Here is a 23,378-nt window from a genome sequence, read left to right as displayed (position 1 = left end):
TAGTTTGTAGTCTTTGTACTAGCTAGTTATATGACTTTATGATGTACTCCTTATTTGTGTGTGTAATATTAGTAAGATTAACTTTTTATTATATGATAATCAAATCTAGGGTAGTGCAGAGTACGGTCTAGACCGCACCAAACCGCAATTTTGCGGTTTGGTGCGGTTTGGAAATTACGGTGCGGTTTTCAAATTTGATCAAACCGCAGTTTTGCGGTTTGGTGCGGTTTCAAAAAAATTTCAAGCCAAACCGCAATTTAACGCTAAGACTCTTATATGGAAAGAAGACTCTTATATTGTATTTATATGTACTGAATTGTGTGGGTCATTATTAAGAAAACCAAAGTTTTTCTTTCTTATTACTCTCCGTTTCTTGTGCTTTGGAGTTGTAATGGAGTGGTTGTGGTTTACTTAATGATTTTGCTCAATGTTTGCCTTGGCATGTTACTGGGTCACTATTAACATTGAAGTAAAGCACTACTTCTTTATTGAATTATTTGCATAGTTGTACAGTTTCTAAGTAAAAATTTCATAATAAAAGATTAGCAAATAATCATTATTTGTGAGGTAAAAAAATTATGGAAAAACCGCAAACCGCACCGCACCAAACCGTATTTTGCGGTGCGGTTTGTATAGAATTGCGGTTTGGTGCGGTTTGAAAAAATCACAAACCGCAATTTTGCGGTTTGGTGCAATTTTGCACCGTGCACAGCCCTAATCAAATCCATATGAAATTTTCACTTAGTAATTTAGTATGTTCTAATTATTCGAAGTTCGTCATTTCCTTATAAGTGTCGTGGTGCCTACCTAGCTAGTAGTAATAAGTAGGACATATAATGAATTTAATATATTTTATAGAATATATAAACAACCCATTTATACTGTATAGTAATACATGCATGTATCAATAACAACATAAAGATATGGTCATATGGTAACTTGGTAAGTAATGAGTGGGTATGATTGATAATCTAATGAGGGACACCTTAATAGGATCTCGGGATACCAAGTTGCTATTTAGAAGTTTAGAACCATGCATCTTTTGCAAATTTTCACTACCAATGCAATACAACTCCAAAATAGCCACGTTAATAAACAATACTCAAGTCATGTTCTCATTTGATTGAATTGAGTTGAACTGAACTTAACTTAACTTATTAGAGCTGAACTGAACTTAATTGAACTGATTAGAGCTGAATTGAACTGAATATTTTATAACAGAAGGAAATTAAGAGCTGAACTGAACTGAACTGAGTTGAACTAAACTTAACTTATTAGAGATGAATTGAAAATAATCGTATCAGAACAGGGCCTCATTCTAATGACTTTATTATAGACCTGCTGAGATATTTGTTATGGCTTCAAACTACTTAAATGGCCTTGAGGGATAAGCCATATATTCTCTTCAATTTTGGAAATTTTTTCCAAAAGTGGTCCAAAAGCATGGAAGCTTTTAGTTTTGGAAATTTAACGACTTTTTTGGGCAAAAACAATGAGAGTTCAGTGTGTTCTGCATGAACTCCACGACATTCAAGGAGGGCAATTGGGTGGTTGAACCCCACTTCACCTCTAATCTGAAAAGAGGAAAACCTATAGTGTTTTACTGTTTTAGAGAGGAAAACCCGTGTTAAAACCAAAAAGGGCTTTGTATTTAGGGATGGAGGAAGCAATGATCAAAATTGCGTCTTTGTAAATGTACCAATCAAAAATTCAAAATGCATTAAAAAAAAATGGAATTCAAACTTTTGACTTAACATCTACCATTTTGTCCTCAACTTAAGTCAACATTGACAACTTTGAACACAAAAATTAAAATTAAAAAAAAAAACAATTTCTTCAACAACCACTCTTTTTCATTTTCTCTCTCCTCGACCTTCCACAGTTTCAGCGATGGAAACCTCAACTTCCGGCAATGGCGGTGGTGGCGGAGGTCCGGCGCCGTTTCTGTTGAAGACATACGACATGGTAGACAATCCGTCGACCAACGAGATCGTATCTTGGAGTGATTCCAACACTAGTTTCATCGTTTGGAATCCTCCTGAATTTGCTAGGCTTTTGCTTCCTACTTACTTCAAGCATAGCAATTTCTCCAGTTTCATTCGTCAGCTCAACACTTACGTAATTTTCTCTCAATTTTTTTTCGTTTTCTACTTTGTTTAATTTGCTTAATTTTAGGTTTTTGATTCAACTATGTCGAATTTTGAAAGTTTTGTTCTGTTTCTTATGTTGTTGTTGATTAATTTGCTTAATCTTATTGGAAATTTGTAGTTTTTGTTCTGTTTCTTATTATGATGTTAATTAATTTGCGTTAATCTTATTTGTGATTCATTTTTTTAGGACTTTTGTAGTTTTTGTTTTGTTTAGTAGGATGATGTTGATTAATTTGCTTAATCGTACGTTTTTGAATCGTTTTTGAGGAAATTTGTAGTTTTTATTCAATTTCTTATGAATTTTATGATGATTTTTTATATTAATAGGTGTTGTTGAAGTGTTGATTGTGTTATTGTACTGGACTTTTGGTTATCTATGCGAATTTAAGAACTTGCTTGATTGTAAGATTAGTTCAGGAATTAATAGGCTGATTGAAAGGCAACTTTGTTCTAAGCGGTATTCGTGTAGCAATTGGTGTTATGGATGTTTAGTTTATGGGAGGCGGTATTGGGATCCGTTGTAGGGGAAAAGATCACCCGATTGATTGAGTTGTCGAATGGCTTGTTCTCCCTGGTCTGAATTGGAGGGTCAATTCCTTCTCTTAGAACTGTACGTGAGAGTTTCCCACCTCATGTGTCATGTCTATTAAGTTTAGACAAAATGCAGACAAGTTTCTATGAAACAATTACTGAATCAGCCCCGGCTTCAAATGTTTCAGACAAGTTTTGTGAAACAATTACTGAATCAAAGATAGTATAGGTTGGTAGGTGGTTTGTAGTTGGTGTAGTGAAAGGTTTTGAAGTACTACGTATATTACATTCTGTGCTAGTAGGGTTTACACTGCTTTCGCTTGATCCTTGAATGAGCTTTATGAGAAGCCCTTTAACAATTAGTTTTTCATGTATTTGAGACTCTAGGTTAAGACATGGGTTGATATAATTGTGAATGATGGTAAATTTAATGCGTAGCCTTTTTATGATTTTGTATATCTGAGATTCTGAGCTAAGAAATGGGTCGTAATGATTGTGAGTGATGAGAATTTGATTGCTTGTACAGATTCTGGATATCTTACACCGTGAAACTAGTTGATTGTTACTCATTAGGGTCTGTGTAGACTATGTTTGTATTTTAGGAGCTGTTTAATCTGAAATCTGGATGTAGTTAATCCTGATAATGATCCCCATCTTTTTATTTGACATGTCAACCTTTGATTTGAATTGTGAAATTCATGATTCAGAAAGTTGGAATCTGCTTCTGATGTATCGTTATTCATTACACTCAAGGTGAATGACCTATCGCTGCTCTGATTTCGTAATAGTGTACTGCTGGAGGTGTCTTCCGATTACATTGCTGTTGGTCATTGTTACTCCTTGTTATTTCAACTTTCAAGTTTCTTTGTCAAATTAAGGGCTTGTTTGAAAATAAGAGCCTGAATATGGTTGGTTTAAGGCTAATTTAATCATGTCAAGTGAACTGAACATGGAACATTAATTTTTTTTTTGGCAGGGATTTCGGAAAATTGACCCAGAAAAATGGGAATTTGCGAATGATGATTTTATAAAAGATAAGAAGCATCTCTTGAAAAATATCCACCGGCGAAAGCCCGTCCATAGCCACAGTCATCCTCCACCAGATCCAGAAAGAGCAGCATTTGAGGAAGAGATGGAAAAGCTTAGTCGTGAGAAAAATGAACTTGATGCAAAAGTTTCAGGTTTCAATATGCACCATTGTGCGGCAAAGTCTCAACTTGAAGATGTCACGCTGCGACATTGCGATATGGAGAAAAGGCAAGAGAAGCTAATTACCTACTTGCAAAAAGCAGTTCAAAATCCTGCTTTTGTTGATCATCTTTCTCAGAAAATAGATGCTATGGACCTCACGGCATATAACAAGAAGAGGCGGTTGCCCCGATCCGATCACTTCCTACCAGCAGGGGAGAATAATTTTGGGGACAACCAAAGCTTTTGCAGACCAGAGGTTGCTAATATTTATCAGCAAGATTTGTCGAATAAACTTAAGCTAGAGCTGTCCACAGCTGTTTCTAAGATGAATTTGGTCTCAAATAGTACACATAGCTCAAATGAAGACTGGGCAAGTCCAACAAGGAGATCATCTGGGACAGACCCAAAAGATTCAGAATTGGGTATATGTACACTGCCATTTGCCACAGAAACTTTCGATTTGTCAGACGCTGGAACATGCCTGGGATTTAAGATGGATGCTTCATTGTCGGACAAAGTTGGGGTAAAGGAATGTTCAGGTTTGCCGTCTTTGCAGCAAAACATGGTGTCAGCAGAAGAATGTGATGCGATATGCTGCCAGTTGAATCTTTCATTAGCTTCTTCCCCTGTACAACTCAATCAAAATGCCTATTCAAGTCGAGCAACCCATATGGACGTGGATGCTAGTGGATCTCAAGGAACAAAACCTGATGCCAGCGGTAGTAATAGAGATGGACTGGGGGTGGCTTCAAAGAACAATCATCCAATTGTTAATGTTGCCAATTCGTCATCATCACAAGAGACTCGGAGTCATAACCAGGATCCTACTCCTGCTGCACCTGCCCGAGTAAATGACCACTTCTGGGAGCAGTTTTTGACTGAAAGGCCTGGAGCTTCAGATACAGAAGAGGCTTCTTCATGTTATAGGGCTCTACCTGGAGATGAGCAAGAAGATAGAGGGTCAAGCCATGGAATTTCCAGAAATGCAAAGAATTTGGGTAAGCTCACTCTTTGAGCTGCTACATATATTATGAATAGGATTTGTATAGACAATTACATTTTTCATTCTGTTGAAATTATCCAGATCTATACGATTTAAACTATGCCAACCACAATTTAAGTTGAATCGACTAAACATTAAATGTTGTATTTTGTATATAATAATCTAATACGAGTAGCATTCTGCTGAAATCTAATTGTTTCTTTTGATAACTGCTAGTTGCTCGGCTTGCTCATGCAATTAGCTTATCCTTGTTTTCCTCTTTACGCCTTTTAGTTGCAGACCTTGCAATGCATTAGCTATTGTTTTCTAGAATGCCAATTAAAATGTAGATTTCTGTAGTCTCTTTTTTATCATCGAATGTGACAAATAGCTGATAAAGCTTGCCATATTTTTATCCAAGTTCCCTAGAGTCGCCCATAAACACTCTAGATGGAAAGGTTCAAATATGTCATAAGTTCACAGGACTTGAGCCATTATTAGAAGCCTTTTACTTCCTTTCCTTATAGCGCCAGACCTAAATCCTACTGTAACTCCTCGTTTTTCTCTGTTACCTACTTTCGATACCCAACAAAACTAAACACTTCAAAGACCAGCCAAACGGCCCAAACCTTCATAAACTAGTCGAGCCTAACACTTGGACAAGTATCATCATCTAATAATTCACTAACATCCCTATTATCGACCTGGAAGCTAGCAAAAAAGTAGGCTCACGAGTGTAACAAGGCTCAGCCATTCTTGTCTTGTATAGATTTGGATCTGTTACAGCCGCTAACCAATTTTCAAAGTACCTGACAAAATATGCTTTTCATTCTGCTTTTTTCCCCCTCTTCTTGTCCTTAAGCTGTAGGCTTGTGCAGTACAATATTCTACGGATTAGCTCATTACATTAGGTAGTGACTAGTGACTTAGTGAGCCACTGAAGTTAGTCAAACATTATTAGTAGTTTCTATCTCATCACTGTCTAGCTTCTGTTGACCTTTGTTGCTAATGGAGCTCACAATGGTTTACATATGTAATACAGTAAGACTGTTGACAGTGGAAGTGATTTCAGCACCTTTAAATTGATTCCCACACTTTTACTCGTGAGCGGAGTCGCAACAAATTATTATATGCACTCGGGAACTCCGAAAGTACCTGAAAATGGTGCTCTCGGCCATGCTCTCCCTTTAAAGGTTGAGCATGTCATGCGCACCTCAAGTTGAGATAGGAGCACTGTCTTAGGTACCCTTAGATGCAATGTATATTGCATACTCTATTACTTAAGGGTTGCCACTTGCTAAATAGCCTAAGTTACAATCAACGAATAGTGTGTGGATTATATTATACTGAATAGTCTGTGGATTATATTATACTGAATAGCTTGCTGTCAGCCACTGTGTCATATTATAATCCTGATCACATACTTAGACAACTAACATTTTGCAAAAAAAATATCCAATGTTCACTTCCACTACAAATACTATTCACAATCTTTAAGATAAGAGCATTACAGCTAGTTCATAACCTTATTCCTTCCAACGTCACTCTCTGCCTTTTATGGAGCAACAAAAGCCTCACTTCCTCCTAGTCACCTTCCCGGGGCAAGGCCACATCAATCCGGCCCTCCAATTCGCCAAGCGGCTCCTACAAGCTGGGGCCGATGTCACCTTTATCACCGCTGCCTCTGGCCACCGATGCCTTAAAAAGGCCACGGTTCCTAAGGGTATGAACTTCACCACGTTTTCTGATGGGTATGGCGATAGTTTTAAGGTCGCCGATACAGATTTAATGAACTACCTCTCAATGTTTCGCCAGCGTGGGGTTGAGGCCTTATCGGAGTTCCTTGACAAGAGTGTTGTCGAGGGTAAACAAATTACATGCGTGGTGCACACAATCCTACCTTGGGCCGCCGAGGTGGCATGTAAGTTTCACTTGCCATCCGCGCTCCTTTGGGTTCAACCTGCCATGGTTTTTAATATCTACTATTACTATTTCAATGGCTACGGTGAGGCTATAAATGAATGTGAAAAAGACCCCTCATGGTCGTTAGAATTACCAAACATACCATTGAAGCTCAAAGCACGTGACCTCCCCGTATTCCTTCTTCCTTCCAACCATTCCCTTTACACTTTTGCCATCCCTTCATTCCAAGAGCAAATGTAACAATTAGAGATTGAGGATAAGCCAATAATCCTAGTGAATACCTTTGAAGCTTTAGAAGTTCATGCTTTAAGAGCTATTGAAAGGTTCAACTTAATTCCTATCGGCCCTATCCTTCCCTCCGCCTTGTTGAATGGGAAGGACCCCTCCGACAAATCCTTTGAAGGGGACCTCTTCCAACAATCTAAGGAGGCAGATTACATGGAATGGCTAAACTTGCAAGGAAAGAATTCCAAGGTGATCTACTTGTCGTTTGGAAGCATCTCAGTGCTATCCAAGCCGCAGATGGAGGAGTTAGCCAGAGCCCTTATACAGACCCACAGGCCGTTCCTGTGGGTCATTAATAGGGAGAAGGCGAGCCATGGAGTAAATGTAGAGGGTAATAGTGAAGAAGAGTTGAGTTGCATGGAGGAGCTGAAACAAGGGCTAATAGTCCCATGGTGCTCCCAAGTGGAGGTGTTAGCCCACCCCTCAGTGGGATGCTTTGTGACACATTGTGGATGGAACTCGACATTGGAGAGCCTAGCATATGGTGTCCCCATGGTCGGGTTTCCACAATGGACGGATCAAACAATGAATGCTAAACTGATGGAGGATCTATGGAAGACCGGGGTAAGGGTCAATTTGAGTGAAGGAGGAGGTGATGTATTAGTTAAGAGTGATGAGATTAAGAGGTGTTTGGAAGAGGTTATGGAGAGTGAAGAGATTAAGGAGAATGCTAAGAAATGGAGAGAATTGGCGGTCAAAGCGGTCAACGAGGGTGGATCGTCTAATATGAACTTGAAGGCTTTCATGGAGGAATTGTTCAATAATAATGTTGATTCCAAAAAGATTCATAAATGATGAAGAGTTTGATTAATACATGATTTTTTTGCATTACATTTGTTGACTGTCAAATGTTAATTACTACTTTATTACAAGCTTAACCGATAAAAATATATTACCTCAATAGTCAACATCAACACTATACTAGTTTCAATAATATGCTAGCTAGTCTTTGGTATGAATGTATGATTAATTTCTTTGTGTTTTTAGCTATTCTCTAGCGCTACAATTATCGTGTTGGCTATTGTAACAAAAACTTTTGTTAGCATTGAAATTTGAATTGATTATACTCCATTTGTTCTTTAAAATTCAACTTAATTATCCATTTAGGTGTTTCACAAGATTTGACCCGTTTTTAATTTATTACTCGTACAAAGTATCAGAGTATATTTTTTGGCTAATTTTATTTACTATATCACCCCTATTATCCATCATTATTTATGTCTAAATTGGCGATGATTGCTTCCCTCTTTTTGTGGAGATTAGTGGAGCTATAATTAGTACATTAAAATGAAGGTCAATGAACCAATAAGCTCAATTGAACAAGACAGATCTAAAGCCACTACACTAACATTGGAAACACACAAATCCTTTGAGCATTCACACCTAAACCCAAATTTATGGGTCGGGCTTTCTAAGTGGTGGAGAATACTTCATTGAAATACTTTATGTCCATAATTAGTCGGTGCATGTGTACAAGATACATTATTTATTGTATCGTAACAAGTTTTGGATCTGTTTCGGGTATGGATTAGATAACTTGTATTTAGGGTCGATATGTGTCATATGTCACTCTAATTCGATATGAAACTGGTATAGTTAAGACATGTCAACAACCCTAAACAAATAAAGAGTTTAAAACGAGTACACATTGCATATTCCAGCTTACGACAAACCTATGAAGACAGCTTGAATTTGCCAATGAGTGGCAATTGTCATATTTTGACCCACCAATACAATAAACAACCATAACATAAAAGTAGTTTTTATAGTACAATGTTGGTAGTAATTTCAAGATAACGACACAAAAATTGTAAGGACTAAACATAATTGAATATAATCTATAACTTACTCTTACTAGAAATTTTATCCCAACACACATTATCATTTGTGCTAATCAATTTTATGATTTATATTCTAATCAAAGAGATTATTTATTGAGAGAAAAATAAAAGTATAGACATTTTGTTCTCATCACGACTTTTATCTAGTTATGTAATTTCCAAAAATTCGTATATTTATAAAGTAGATCACAATTACCAATCAAATGAATATTTTTGTCGATCATCGTAAAAACCATCATATTTGTTGACTGCCTATGAAAGGAACATATCAACCTTACTAAAGTTGGCTTCTATCACAATATTGAACATATAAGCTTTAATTAATTAACGAAGGATGACAAATTGACAATAGAAAAAACATCATCGCCAATCCAAAAAGGCTATAACTATAGCCAAACTATAAGAGTGATGCAGAAGGTATTTGATTCTTACACTAAATACAATATCGTACTTAAACTGTTTTTCGAGAACTAATCTATATGACATCCATAAACACGAGTTGGTCTACCAAGATGTCACTCATGCCATATCACTTTGAGTTGGCCCTTTCTAACCATATTATTTATGACACAACAAGCAAACATTTAGTATCTCTCTTTCGCTCTCGGTGGACCACTAGTTCAGACCGTGACCCTTATCATATTTAATGTCTCTCAACTAGGTAAAAATCAAATCTTTTGTTGAACCAAAAACAAAATCCCAAAAAAAAACAAAAAAATTCACTCACTCATCAAACAAAAACCCTTTAATCTTTCCCACAACACTCCCAAATTAGCAATGCTCACAATCAAACTCAAATTACTTATTACATTACTCATAATCTTACAAACCCATCTCATATTCTCAAAAGGGTACTCAGATTTGAGCTTAAATTCAACAGAAAATGATGAAATGGTGAAAAGGGTTTGTGATGAAAAGATGGGAAATTGCCCTGTTGCAACTGAAGCAGAAGAATTTGAGGTTGATTCAGAGATAAACAGAAGAATTTTGAGTATGAGGAGAAAATATATAAGTTATGAAACATTGAAGAGAGATGTTGTGCCTTGTTCAACACCAGGATCTTCATATTACAGTTGTGGTGCTACACCAGCTAACAGATACAGAAGAGGTTGTAGTGTTATCACTAAATGTGCTAGAATGTACTGATTTTTCAAGTTTCTCTCTTGAAAAAAGAACCAAATTTTCAGGGTAATTGTGTTATCATTTTTTTAATTTGTTGTGGTTTATTTGATTTGATCTTCTGTGTAATTGATATTAGTATGATTAATTAATGTGTTAGATACATTAGTAAAGGGTTAATTATCTTATTTTTATCTTTGTTTGTGGTCTAATTTTATCTGGGATTGGACTCATTGGAGTACTAATTGAATTTTGTGAATTGGGATATTATTGATGAAATGACAGTTAATTACTATAAAAATAATGGTAATTTTGCTGTAATTTCTGTTCTGTTTGACTGTAATTGCAGAAGAAAATCTGACCATTCATGATGGAATATATTAACAATTTATTTTTTTTATGGGCACAAGTGCAATGGTCTATGTCTATGGTGTGAATGTGATCCTGCTATTCCAAGACAATGTCACTATCCAAATTCACAGCTTTGTTACTCCGTCAATCCGATCACCATGTCGTCTGCGTCCGATCAACTCGTACCCTTTGATCGGAAAGTCAATTTTCGAAAATGAGATGTAAAACATGTAAAAATCATAATGAGCAAATTGTGATCGAGTACATATGAATATGATATGATTTCATTTTCATTTCATATTCGTTTCCATATTGGTACGTCGACGAGTACATAGAAAAATTCAACAAGAAAGTCTCACACGAAGACGAACAACGAAGAAGAACGCATTAGTTGAACAAAGCCTAATTCACATATAAAGGGTGTGAATATTACCTAATTTCATTTCAAATTATTCAATTTCAATTCCAATTTCTTCAATTTCAATTTTTTTATACAATTTTGGGATGATTTTTTGTTGATTGCATCGCAAGTTTTCTCCGCCATTAATCCTTCAATTTCGACCTTCGTAATTTCTCTCTCCTCTGTAATTGTTGGCGAAATTTCTGGGTTGAAGAAATTTCTGTAAAAAAAAATGAAGACTTCATTGAAGAAATTGCTTAATCATCATAATAAGCACAATAACAAAGACAGAAAAATTCAGCCTCTTGTTCAATTGGATGAGCTTGCTAAAGCTTCCGAGGTATGTTTTTTTAGGGTTTAATTTCGATTTTTGATTGGTTTTTATGCAATGTTTATTCAATTTTAATGTATTATATTATTGGTGAAATTCAAGAATTTCATAATTCTGTAATTTTGATTGTTGTTAATATTTTGTAAAATGAATTTGAAATTAACGTGCAATTTTATGTTTTGAATTGAGCAGGCTATGCAAGATATGAAAGACTGTTATGATAGTTTGCTTTCAGCTGCTGCTGCGGCAACAAATAGTGCATATGGTATGATGATTTTTATTTTCTTTTTACACTTTAATTATTTTGTATATAAATTATGAATTAATGTAGTTAATTTTGCAATTGTAGCACAAAATTATTATGGAATTGTGTGTAATTTTTTCTAAAATGATTTTTGATGTTCTTTAGAGTTTTCTGAATCATTGCGTGAGATGGGTGTTTGCCTCCTTCAGAAAATTGCATTGAATGATGATGAAGAATCTGGTGAGTTTTCGAAATTCGATTTAAATTCGATTTGATTTTCATCTCTGAGCAGGCCACTTGATTCATCACCAGGACGAGAAATAACCAACTTACTTCTTAATTGAAGCTTAGCAATAAGAGTTCTTGATGATGACCCTGTGCTCGAGTTTGTTGAAATCTTGATCCAATCTATTTTGCATCAATTATCCAAATTGCGTAAAGATTGAGGAACTTAATAATACTTGAGTTTAATCATCTACTGTCTTTACTAGATAGAGTAAATGTCAAGGCCAGCATTATAGTTACTACAGGAGAAAGTTTAAAGTCAATCATTTCCAAAACTTGCACGAAATCACACATGAGAAAAAGAGTACGCATCATCAAATATAAGAGTAAAAAACAGGTTGAATCCCATCATTCTCTCTCCTAAACAATAAATCCAAAGGCAGGTGAATTCAGATTGTTTTACAGGTCAAATGATAATGACTTTTGTGGGCCAAGACAAACTTTGCATGAAATTTTTTCAACATACTTCATTTTCATGTCTAAAAATAAGGCCATACAGTATATAAACTCAACGAAAGCTACCTTCTTTCATTACAGCTCAAGTATGCAGAGGTTTGAGCTGCCAGAAAGGCGACTTCGTTCTTATTCGTATTTTCGACTGTCAATCATCGGGCAACAGTCAAACCCATCATAGTATTACATAGCTCGAGTTTTTATTCTGAAATTTGAGTTCAGGAGTTCACAACCTTCTGGTCTTGAAGAGATAAAAGACATTTCCTCCAATATGGAGGGGATTAAAAGGTGTTTCTGAACATATATCCTTTGACTTGATACAATAATTACACAATTGTAGCAAATCTGTTTTCTTAAATAGCTACAACTAGATCTGATTCTATTGTTTCAATAGAGATTAAATTGATCTTGTTGCCAAGTAAACCTAATTCATAAATTAACAACAATAAAACAAATCACTTTGAAAGCTTCCAAAGCAATTCATTTGTTCAATTATTCTCGATCATTTTGATGAAATTCTTAATTATCCCTTTACCTTCTGGAGTGAGAACACTTTCAGGATGAAACTGGACTCCCTGAAAATTAAATATGGAAAAGGTATTAATGGGACAATTCCGAAAAGAAACCATGCACAATTAAAAGGGCGAGCTGCCAACACAAAAATGCCTCTCAAAAACCATGGAAGTTACCAAGAGACTACTTTATACAAAGAATGGGACCAGCATATGTTTATTCATTCTTTCTAGTGCATATTAGCGTATCTTTGATTGCAATGATCAAAATGACTAACTCACACCTGTTTCTTTCAGAAAAACAAAATTATTTTATTAGTGAGATCTGTTCCCATATCTCCTGTGTCAACACTCATCAATCTCCAGTTTCAACATACCATAATCAATAATTGTAGATGAACAAAGCAATAGACTTGGTTAACAAATGAATCATTTAAAACTAATTCAATAGAAAGCCCAAGAAAAAAAATGCTCAAAAAATTGAGACATTAACATCCTCAAACTACAAAATGCGAGGCCAGGACTTGTTCCAGTATGCATGTCTCAAAGTGAACTCAACTTATTGGCCTTCCTTTCTGAATGGGGACAGAACTTTTTGTCTCCTTCCCTTAAAGATCTTTCCTTTTTGAGTGTTGGGAGTGGGGGTAATGGGGTAGAAGATGGCATAGATCTGTAGACAAGTTTTTACCTGTAAATTTTTGTATTCTTTATGGTGAGCAGCCATGACCAACCCATCCTCGGTCCATGCAGTAATTTCAAGCTCATCAGGAAAGTTATCTCTGGTAATTACAAGGCTATGATATCTAGCAGCAGTAAAGGGGCTGTGACATAGAGAAATTTCTATCATTAGAGTCTGGAATATACAATAGAAGGTACATTTTCGGAAACATGCAAGTTAATGCACGTGTAAAACATAGCTATCTTCATTTTCCAGTAGAACACAGCTAGAACTATTTGTTTTTCTTTTCTTCTATTTCATTAAGAAAAGAAAAAACTAGTTTTCATAGAAAATCCTTAATTAAACCAATTATCTTTATCAAGTTAGCACTTCAATCTATCCTACAGACATGGTGACAGGATGCAGATAAGAAGAGCAATAGTAGGAGGCTCCATTCCTATAACCTAACATACTTCAGTGATAGAAGAGGGTTAGCATGCTGAAACACTCAAACAGAAGGCGACCTACAAAAATAACCTAACATAGAAGCATAGCTTAACTTCAATCAATGACAATCCACACACACACACACACATACACACAAAAAAAATGCATAGCTGCAATCCTGTAAAACTAAATAAAAAGAGCACTACAAATCGCCTGCATGATTAAATCTTGCTATATAAATCAATTACTACTCCATAATTGGATCACTTGTAGCAGTGTAGCACCTCTATATTCTGATGCATTGCTCCACATCTAGACTTTGATCATAATAATACACAACAAAGCACTTACTTGGGTAAACCTGTAAACAAGCCATTGCTCCCCTTCTCATCATAGTACACAGGTGAGCTTTTCCCATGCACAACTCCATATGGGGAACGCACAACCTTCCCTGTAAAATTATTATGGTAACATGACTTATCAAAAGGAAAATGGCTCTGCAAGCGACAAACACACACTTGGAATGGATACATCAGAAACAGTCAACAAGTAAGATGAAACTGCAGTAAACACTCCAATATATTTTGTACATAAGTCTGGGCTGTAAGTCTTTACGAGTAATATAGCTTTATTCTTCCCATTCAATAATGTATGAATGACAAGTCGATTCCTTTATTGACTCCATAAATAAATTCAAATTTAGATGATAAACACATGATGGCACTCAAAGCCATGAAATCCCTTTCCCCACTAATACAAGTACATTCCTTTTAATTGCAGGTATACCTTTCTTCTTCGAATCACAAAAATTCACAATAATTCAAGCATTTCATTCAGTACTGGTAACTCCAGTATATTCTTTTAACATCACCAGTAAAAGTTAAAACAGCATCTAAGTTTCAAAACTTCACGCCAAGAGCTCTGGACTCTTGAGTAGAGCATTTTAACCTCATTACATGCTCATCCTCTATAAAAAAAAAAAAAAAAAATTAGAATAATGTAAGTCCAGCTAGATATGTTTTGACCTCTTTAGAATTTGTAATTCACAAATCACAATGTGAGTACACCCCTTACCTGCATAATTATGTTTAAACACAATGAAAACCTCCTAACGCTTATACTAAATTACAGTTGTTACGAGCCAAGAAAACAATTGCCTGAAAGAATAAATTAATGACACTTTATAACAGCAATACTGGCAGCAGCATAGGTAGACAGAGAAGTTTAAGCAGAATGTGAAGCAGCATCATCTAATATTCTAATTTACAGTGTAAAAGACCCTCTAAGCCAATTGAGAAACAAAAGTGAATTTTTACCTCCAAAAGCCTCTCCAATGCACTGCAGGCCCATACAAACACCAAATATTGGTACAGTGGGTCCCAATTCCAAAACAAGAGCTAAAGAGATTCCTGAGTCTTGTGGTGTACCTTTCAATGGAAATGCATGAGCATTTTGTTAACAAGGGCAACAATAATTAACATTGTTAACAAGGACAACAATAGTTAACATCAGCAATCATATAGTCACATATACATACATGAATCGACCACCCTTCAACCAAGCACTTGGACTTCATCTTTCAATCGAAAATAAACAGAACTTTTAGGTTTCAGAAGACAGAAAGAAGTACAAAATGTCAGAAGTATCTAAAGTATATAAAAACTCTACTCCTCAAACAAGAGTTGTTGTCCAAAACTCAGATGATGATGTGATACATTCTATCCATGTACATGAACTTCATCACGTTTAAGTAGTCATTAGATTTTCAAAGCCCTGTCAAACTTAGGATCCTAGTACTCAGCCCCATCACTTACTTAAAAAGGAAACTAGAGTAGGAAAACAATTGGATGTCTATGAAGAGACACTTCTAAAAAAAAATATGTCAATTTATCTAACATTTGAACCCAATTAACCAATTGACATAAGTTTATAAATAATAATAAAAAATAAAAATAAATATTTTTTTTTCCTGTTCTCCTAAGATGTTGCAATCCTTACCTCCTAAGAGTTTCTGCAGCCAAAAAAACATTAACCTGTTCACAAAGATTCAGCCAAAAAGATATCAGAGATGATTTTGAGTAAAAAAACTCGAGGCTGAAACCCTCATTTGTGAATTCCAAGGCTTCAATTTGTCTGTCTCTCTTGCTTACTATTCTCATCTTCTTTTTAATTTTGCAGATTTCTATTCAAACAGTTCAAAACTATCAAGATACGAAGTACCAGATAACATGTATAGGTTCGGATCTTCTACCAGGAAAATGAGATCATATACCCTCCACCCCCTTACCCAACCTTCACAATTTCCAATTGTAATCTTAAGGTCAAGATTTCTTTCACTTCCACTAATCTATTGGGGAAAAAAATAAAGGATGTGGGACTTGTATCAATTCCACACCCAACATCACTCCTATGCATCTGAAAGGACTCCACCTTTAGCAGATATATTGTAAACCTGAGATATTGAGAGACTGCTTCATGATTAAACACACACTGAGCGTTGGTAGCTTTGTAATAATAAGGAATGTAGCCAAACTATATGATCCATTTAAAGGTAGTCCATTACCATGAAAAAGCAAAATAACAAAAAAAAATATTACTCCAATCAAAATGGACATATTGTACATAGATTTTTAAAAAAAATTAAAAACATAAACAAATAAATAAAAGAGCAAAAAAGCTCACCTGGACCCGGAGATATAAGGATTCCCCTTGGATTTTTCCTGGTACGACAGTTTGAACAGCATAAATTAACTTTAATCTAATTGAAGAAAAGAAAATTTAATACAATGCTTAAAACTTCAGACACACTTGCAAGCAACAAATTAACATAAGAAAAATAAATAAACTCAACCACTCTTCTCCCACCTTACCTTTTCAAATCTTCCACAGAGATCTCGTCATTTCTGTATACCTCGAAATTCGTACCTAATTCTCCCACATACTTGAAAATGAAAACAACATAATATTTAAAGTTAGAAAATAGCTTTCTTGTAACCAGCAACTTAAATGTCTGTTTATGCAGTAACTTTAAACCAATCTTCAAAGTCTGAAACTTAAAGCTCAGATACACTGATACAATATTCAGATAAAGCAATTATGTCAGAAGGCTACTTAGGTCATCAATCCAATCTGTATAAGAACACAAAGAAGGAAGCTTGGAGTATACTCTTGCAATATCCACAACAGAGTTTGGAAAAATAAATATTTCAAAAGGCAGATTTCTCAGGCATTTTTAACTTTTGCAAAACGTAACAATGACTGAAATCACAAGACAGCAGCCTTATTCATGAAGAGTCTTTATGGACAAGGTAAAGTGACCAAACCAAGAAAAGAAGAAGGGGGAAACCCCCACCTAGTGGGATGAGCAATAAACCCATGACCATTAGTTTAAGGCATGAAGGTGGCCCAACCAACCGGGGAAAGGGGAGGAAAGGGGGGGGGGAGCCCCACCTGGTGGGAATGTGGGACAAGCATCAAACCCAAGACCATCAGGTTAGGATAGGAAGTGATAACTATTCCTCCAACTAAAGTTCAGTAGTTCACTATTCATAAAGAGTATCAAAGCTCTAAGAAAAGGGAAACAATCCATGCTTGTTACCATTTATCTTATTACTAAAACAAACAAAGTTATAAATTTTGACCCTTCAAATTTGTAAAACCTGCGACCATTACATTACATCAACACAAGGCTAGTAGTTGTAGCTCAAAACTTAGTAATCAACACCTTTCCATGATTGAACAAATCTTGATACTATAGTATAAAAACAATATCCATGTGCCTTCCTATTTTCATTGAAGAGGATTTCTAATGTCCTGTTCTCATCATTACAACCCCCTAAACAATTATACATGCCCCAAGCCTTACACTCTTGTTCTCACTAAAACTCAACCCCCCCCCCCCCCGGGTAAAAAAATTATGTAATTAGGATGCACACGTGACCCAACTGAGTCAAAGGGGTAAAGCACCGTGTATTACTAGACTACAGCCCGAATACCATAGCTATAAAAGGACACAAAAACATTAATATGATGGTTGGACATTTCAAACTCTATGAGAAAGACATACGAGTATGAACCCAAGACAGACACCAGATATCTGGAATCCAACTGGCAATTAATAATGATAATTCCTAACACGAGATTGACGAGTTGTGAGTGACGCAATAACTATCAACCAATTTCTAAATGCCATGGTGTACTTTGGACTATAAACACCTAGTTTTATTATTTCATTTACTGTCACTCTTTTTGTAGCTTCTCAACTAAATTTAAATAGAAATCTGACAAGCAAAACCAACCGTATTTTCCGTTACTACCTACTGATCTACACGTGCCACCATATTGTATCAACCGATTTCCAAATTCCACACTGCCATATGAAGAAAATACAACAAAATTTTGTATTTTTATTTGATTCCCGTATTATTGTTGCTTCTTGACTCAATTCAGTTATTAGAACATCCACATTTGTCGTTAATATTTATAGATGCAAGTCATGCAACCATTTTGTATCAACCAATTTCCAAACCCCCATGATGCACTATGGACTATATACTCTCTACAATTTTTGGAATTTTGCTGAATGTCCATCACAAATGATCCAATAACTGAATCTTGTACATTAGCTGCTTAAAAAAACACCCTTTTCTCCCTAGCTAATTATTCAGCCATGACCCCCCCCCCCCTCCTCGTCGTCTTCATCCTCATCGAATCCGCCACCTCCAATGCAATATATAATACTAACGGACCTTCTAAGCTCAAATATATATTTACATACCAAGGCAGAAAAAGGCAACAAATTCAAAAATCATGAAACTCAAACCTCTAAAATCAAATAATCCTCACTTTATATAACATGCTCTAATTCCCAATGCTCTCATCTTCACTTTCAACAGAACCCAATGCATCAATCAACCCAAATTCCCGCTTATAAGGTACATTCATCATTAGTATGTCACAAGCAAAAATAATATTATATGAAAATCAGCAGAAATAAATTCACACAAAAACAAAAACATGCAAAAAAATAAATCTATCTCAATCAACAATCCAACTTTAGATACAGCAAAATCAGAATAAAACAAACCTGGCAAAGATTATAAGTGAAGCTATCATAATTATCAATGACAACGAAAGGGCGAGAATCCACAGCCTTAGTATCCGCCGCAACAGCCTTCAAACCACCATTAAAATCACCTCCATTTTTAATTGAAAACTTCAACGAGGATGATTGGGCGGGAAATTTTCGAGAAATTAGGGATTTGAACGAAGTTTTGATTGGAGAAGTGGTGGGAATTTGGCCTAATGTATGCATGGTGGTAAGAATTTGGATGAGGGAGAAATTGGGGAATTAGGGTTTTTGAGAAAATTTAGGAGAGAGAAATCAGTTGAAGAGAGAGAGTTTAATTGGAGGGAAGAGAGGAAGCTCAGGAGTAGGAGAAGGCACAAAATCTGTAGAAATAACTGTTTTTTCTCCTTGGTTTTTTGAAGGAATAATTTCTTGGTTTGATATAGAATTAGGGACTATGGCTAAGGTGCACCGAGCAACATAATATGATCCGGATGCATTGAGCTATTGAGTGACATACGTAGTATATCGGTATATTATGACTCGGAGAATAAAGATTTCGCCGCAGGATTTAAACTTTTTACACAATTAGTTTTAGTACTAGGTAATCCCTATGCTATTCTCGAGATGTTAAAAAAAGAACCGCTTTAGTATAGTACTCCGCATTATATATTAGACATTTTGAATCTAAATCATACCTATATCTTAGAATATCAACCATTTCCATGTTCAATAGTCAAGATTGGCATCACCATGATTAGAATATCAACCACTTCCATATTCAATAGTCAAGATTGTCATCGCCATGATTGACAAAGCTAATGAAGTATAAATCGTCGATGAAAAGTCTCTTTGATTTATGGAGTATGTAGTTTATTAATTTATTTATGGTTAAGGTTTTCTTTTTGTGTAATTATTGATGTTTATGACTTATGAATTTTGAGTTTGAAGCTTGTTTCTTACAAAACTATTAATTAAGTCTAACATGTCTGTCATATGCTCTCATTCTTTGATTTTAGGTTCATGAATCATGGCATTGTTGAATTGGTCATGAATCATCGTATGAGAACTGAAGAAGAGTTATCAAGCTTTCAATTTCGCAACAAAAAGGAGTAATAATTTTAGCATTAGTGTTGCTCTACCTCATCAAAATTTCTTGTTCATCACAACATACTACACACCGAGTACTTAAAGACCGATCACAATCAAATTCTGTAATAAATTGGCATTCATATTTGGCTCCCAGCTCCCCATGTCCCCAAGGACAGCAAAAACTGAACATTTGAAGTACAGAAACACCAGGGGAAGATCCTATATCTCCTATCTAAGTTTCATCTACCAAAAAGAACATTCTCACACCAAAATTCGCTATATCTTTAAGAAGACTCGACGTCAGATTCTTCCAACCCTTCTCTATACACCTCAAAATCATCACCTCTCAAACTACAGATCAGATGAAGCTTGAATGAAGTCATCTTCACTCCAAGTAGACGCTGCAAACAAAAAAGTTCAGTGAATTATATGGCAAGAAAGTAACACGGTCTCAACAATAGCAATACTTGCAACACAATTCAACATAGCTTATAATATAATCCAGCAACTATTAACCACAAAATAGCATCCCTATGGTCCTAACACCCACCATCTTCTCAATCCTATAATGAGTCCAATCTAGGTTTCATGAATTTATTGATCTATATTTGTGCCACATCATCAACATCCACCAATAAGTTATAATCGAGTGGGACACATGACAAGGCACAAATTGGAACATGTCGATGTAAATCCCAGCCCCCTCCAACCTCCCCACTTTGGATTGCAAAAAAGAGAGAACTCCTAAAAGAAGTACATGTACGCAGAGCAGAAAATGTTCAGATGCCAAGCATGTGTACGCAGATAATTCATTGGGAACTTCCTTTAAAAAAGGGGGTCCAAATCAATCTCAAACCTCAGCTAGTCAACTCTCTAAAAAGACCACAGCTCACTCTACCTATAAGAGCTTCGCATCGAAAAAAATCTTTTGTTAATCGTTATTTCCACGGGTGTGGGTTCGCTAGAATATTTTCTTTCATATAAAGCTATTCTGAGGCTCTCTTAAGCACACCATATAAAAGTAAGACTGACATTCATTACAATATACATCTAACAACACCGTACACAGTGTATAGGTAGTACTGTAGTATAGACAGTAGAGCATGAAGTAGTGACACTAACCAGGATACGAGATGATTCGGGAGACAAAGGATTCCCTTCTTCACAAACAACAAAATCTGAAATAAGCTCTATCACACCTGCCATGACAATAAAAACCCAATTAATGTTCACAATTTCTTTTTTCCTTTGAAATTTATTTGGGGTGTGACAGAGATCCTGAACAATTAAAATTGCAAACCTTTGTTTAATCGCACAGGCATCCCTTGCTTGCGTAGAAAGGGCTCCATCTCATGGCTGAACTCAGTCAGAGGTCCTTCTTTAAGCTCCACCTGTAAGATTCATCATTTGTCCGATTAAACAGACAAACATACGGCAATGAACTTTGGATTCAAGTTTCAAGTTATATACAAAATATCCAAGAGCTAGACCACAAAAATGATGAGTGATGCACAGAAGACTTATAGCCTCAAAAATATTCTTGAATAATATCATTTGCATATACATGACCCACCAATGCAGCAGAACAAACTAAAAACTGAGAAACGGTTACTATATACAAAATACAAACTAACCTTCTCGGTAGCGAGACATCCTGTCCTTGCAAAATCAAAAACTTCAAACTCTTCAAATATTCTGCAGACGAAGCCACAAAAGCAACATTTAGAGGAGCATTGGCACATCAAATTTTAAAAAGCCACGTACTACTTTCAATTGCTACTCGATGCAAACATTGAAGCAAAAATCCCTTGCAGATTTACAGAAATAATTTTTAAAAAAATAAATAAAAACCAGCCCATTGTTAGACAGTCTCTTATCACCCGAACAAAAGGGAAAGCAAATCAGCTTGTCCGCTAAATATTGCATTAATAGATACATGAAATGAAAAGGTAATAAACAATGACAGAAACAACTTTAGAACAATTTCTCATGCATACTTTTTGACCTCTTCCTCTGACATGTCTGTAAAGAAAAGACCGGTCTCTCCACGCAAAAACTGCAAAAACAGGAAGCAAACAAAGAAGAAATGAAACAAGATCACAAACTGACCAAGAAATGTAAATTAGACAAATAATAAGCAGAACATTACCTTTGAAATTTTATGAAGACCAGGTTTAATCTCATCAGAAGCAGAACGACCTAAAGCAATCTGCATGACTTTGTTCGATCCAAGAAAGAATCTGAAATAGCAAATGGCACAATTTAATCATCATAAGTCATAACCAACACATAGAACAACCAGCAAGAAGCATGACTAATAGAAGTAAAATTGCTTCATATGATTCTTGATGAATTTGAATTAAGAAACCTAGCTACACATTGTAATTTAACCAATTCCACAACCATGTCAATTAGTCCCTACTACACGCCTACAATGCTCATTCAACTGTGATCATTACACAGCATAACCATTGAAAAGACCACTCAAGCATTAAGTACAGTACATAATATGTATCAAAAATTCAATCTTTCACCCCTAAATATGTCAAACATCAAAATAAAGTATTATCGGACTTCATAACAAGCACTCATATGGAAAAAAAGGCGGTTTCCAATCATAATCACCTGCCGGAGGACTTGATAGAATCTCTGAACTGTTTGAATTTAAGATTCCTCATGTTCTCGAAAGCGAAGACGTAAACAGAGGGGAACTTCTCTGCTGCTTCCCTTATTGAGTTAACAATCACCTCCTTATGCTCTCTTCCCTTCTTCTTTGTCTTTGATAAGGTCACTGCATTTTCAATTTAATTTCAATTTCAAATTCACAAAAAACCCATCATTGTCTCAGTAATCACTCTCTGTCCCACTTCAATTTTAAAGATAATAATCTAAACTACCCAAAATCAAATATTGAACAATTACAAAAACATAAAATTATACGATTCACTGATTAAAAACACCAAAAATCATACAAAATTGAAAACAAAATATAGAAAAAAGATGAAATAACTACAGCTGGTAGAACTAACAATTGCATAAATTATATCAGATGAAAGAGTGAGCTATAATTCTTCTGTTTCTTCACAGTATAGCAGTACATAGAAATTCTTAATACATTGAAAAATATAATAAAAATCAACAGAAGAACATAATAAATAGGGAAAAATACGAATGTAAGGCTAATGAGAGAAGGAGGAAGAGAATACCTGCGCGATTTCTTTTGGATTTCGGCATGTTTGGAGAAGAAGAGAGAGAAAGAGGACTGCGGGAATGAGGAAGAAGAAAGAGGGGACTTAAGCAAGAAAGGGGTTAGGGTTTTATAAATTCAATTTCATTTTATATTTTTATTCTAACATAAAGTTGCCTCTAGGCTAGACTGCTAGAGCGTTCAAAAATCGGTTCGGATCGAAAAAATAGAGAAGGGTCTGTTCTCTTCTGTTGAAATTCAGTTCACTTCAGTTCGGTTCAGTTCAACTCTTAATTTACGTCTAATGATATTGCTAATGATATGAAGC

At 35.5% G+C, this 23,378-nt stretch overlaps 4 protein-coding genes and 1 pseudogene across 5 annotated transcripts; 3 read left to right on the top strand and 2 right to left on the bottom strand.

Annotated features, from left to right (window-relative positions):
* The first annotated feature begins 1,570 nt into the window (after positions 1–1,570).
* LOC110714795 (heat stress transcription factor A-5-like) lies at positions 1,571–5,063 on the top strand. Its single transcript, XM_021893349.1, has 2 exons — positions 1,571–2,118; positions 3,658–5,063. The coding sequence occupies exons 1-2, from the start codon at positions 1,891–1,893 to the stop codon at positions 4,885–4,887; spliced, it is 1,458 nt and encodes a 485-aa protein (XP_021749041.1). The 5' UTR covers positions 1,571–1,890; the 3' UTR covers positions 4,888–5,063.
* A 1,096-nt stretch (positions 5,064–6,159) lies between these two features.
* LOC110714932 lies at positions 6,160–8,128 on the top strand (annotated as a pseudogene).
* Positions 8,129–10,053: 1,925 nt separating this feature from the next.
* LOC110714931 (uncharacterized protein At2g33490-like) lies at positions 10,054–19,904 on the top strand. Of its 2 annotated transcripts, XM_021893485.1 has the most exons (4): positions 10,054–11,113; positions 11,297–11,369; positions 11,514–11,588; positions 19,791–19,904. In XM_021893485.1, exons 1-4 carry the CDS (start codon positions 11,006–11,008, stop codon positions 19,796–19,798), a joined length of 264 nt encoding a protein of 87 aa, XP_021749177.1. In that variant the 5' UTR covers positions 10,054–11,005; the 3' UTR covers positions 19,799–19,904. The 2 variants fall into 2 exon arrangements, with proteins under 2 accessions (XP_021749177.1, XP_021749176.1); XM_021893484.1 differs by lacking the exon at positions 19,791–19,904 and having other exon boundaries at positions 11,514–12,026.
* On the bottom strand, positions 12,265–19,163 carry LOC110714929 (anthranilate synthase beta subunit 1, chloroplastic-like). The gene is made up of 7 exons (XM_021893482.1): positions 18,790–19,163; positions 16,574–16,644; positions 16,386–16,423; positions 15,020–15,130; positions 14,055–14,154; positions 13,287–13,419; positions 12,265–12,661 (listed from the first exon to the last, which is right to left on the bottom strand). Exons 1-7 carry the CDS (start codon positions 19,015–19,017, stop codon positions 12,575–12,577), a joined length of 768 nt encoding a protein of 255 aa, XP_021749174.1. The 5' UTR covers positions 19,018–19,163; the 3' UTR covers positions 12,265–12,574.
* On the bottom strand, positions 19,871–23,201 carry LOC110714930 (mRNA turnover protein 4 homolog). Its single transcript, XM_021893483.1, has 8 exons — positions 23,070–23,201; positions 22,489–22,654; positions 22,013–22,103; positions 21,861–21,919; positions 21,498–21,558; positions 21,164–21,254; positions 20,986–21,062; positions 19,871–20,264 (listed from the first exon to the last, which is right to left on the bottom strand). Exons 1-8 carry the CDS (start codon positions 23,095–23,097, stop codon positions 20,148–20,150), a joined length of 690 nt encoding a protein of 229 aa, XP_021749175.1. The 5' UTR covers positions 23,098–23,201; the 3' UTR covers positions 19,871–20,147.
* Positions 23,202–23,378: the final 177 nt, after the last annotated feature.

Source organism: Chenopodium quinoa, unplaced genomic scaffold (assembly GCF_001683475.1).
Source record: "Chenopodium quinoa cultivar QQ74 unplaced genomic scaffold, ASM168347v1, whole genome shotgun sequence".
NCBI classification, from domain to species: Eukaryota; Viridiplantae; Streptophyta; class Magnoliopsida; order Caryophyllales; family Amaranthaceae; genus Chenopodium; species Chenopodium quinoa.
This window is presented reverse-complemented; position numbering and strand designations above follow the sequence as displayed.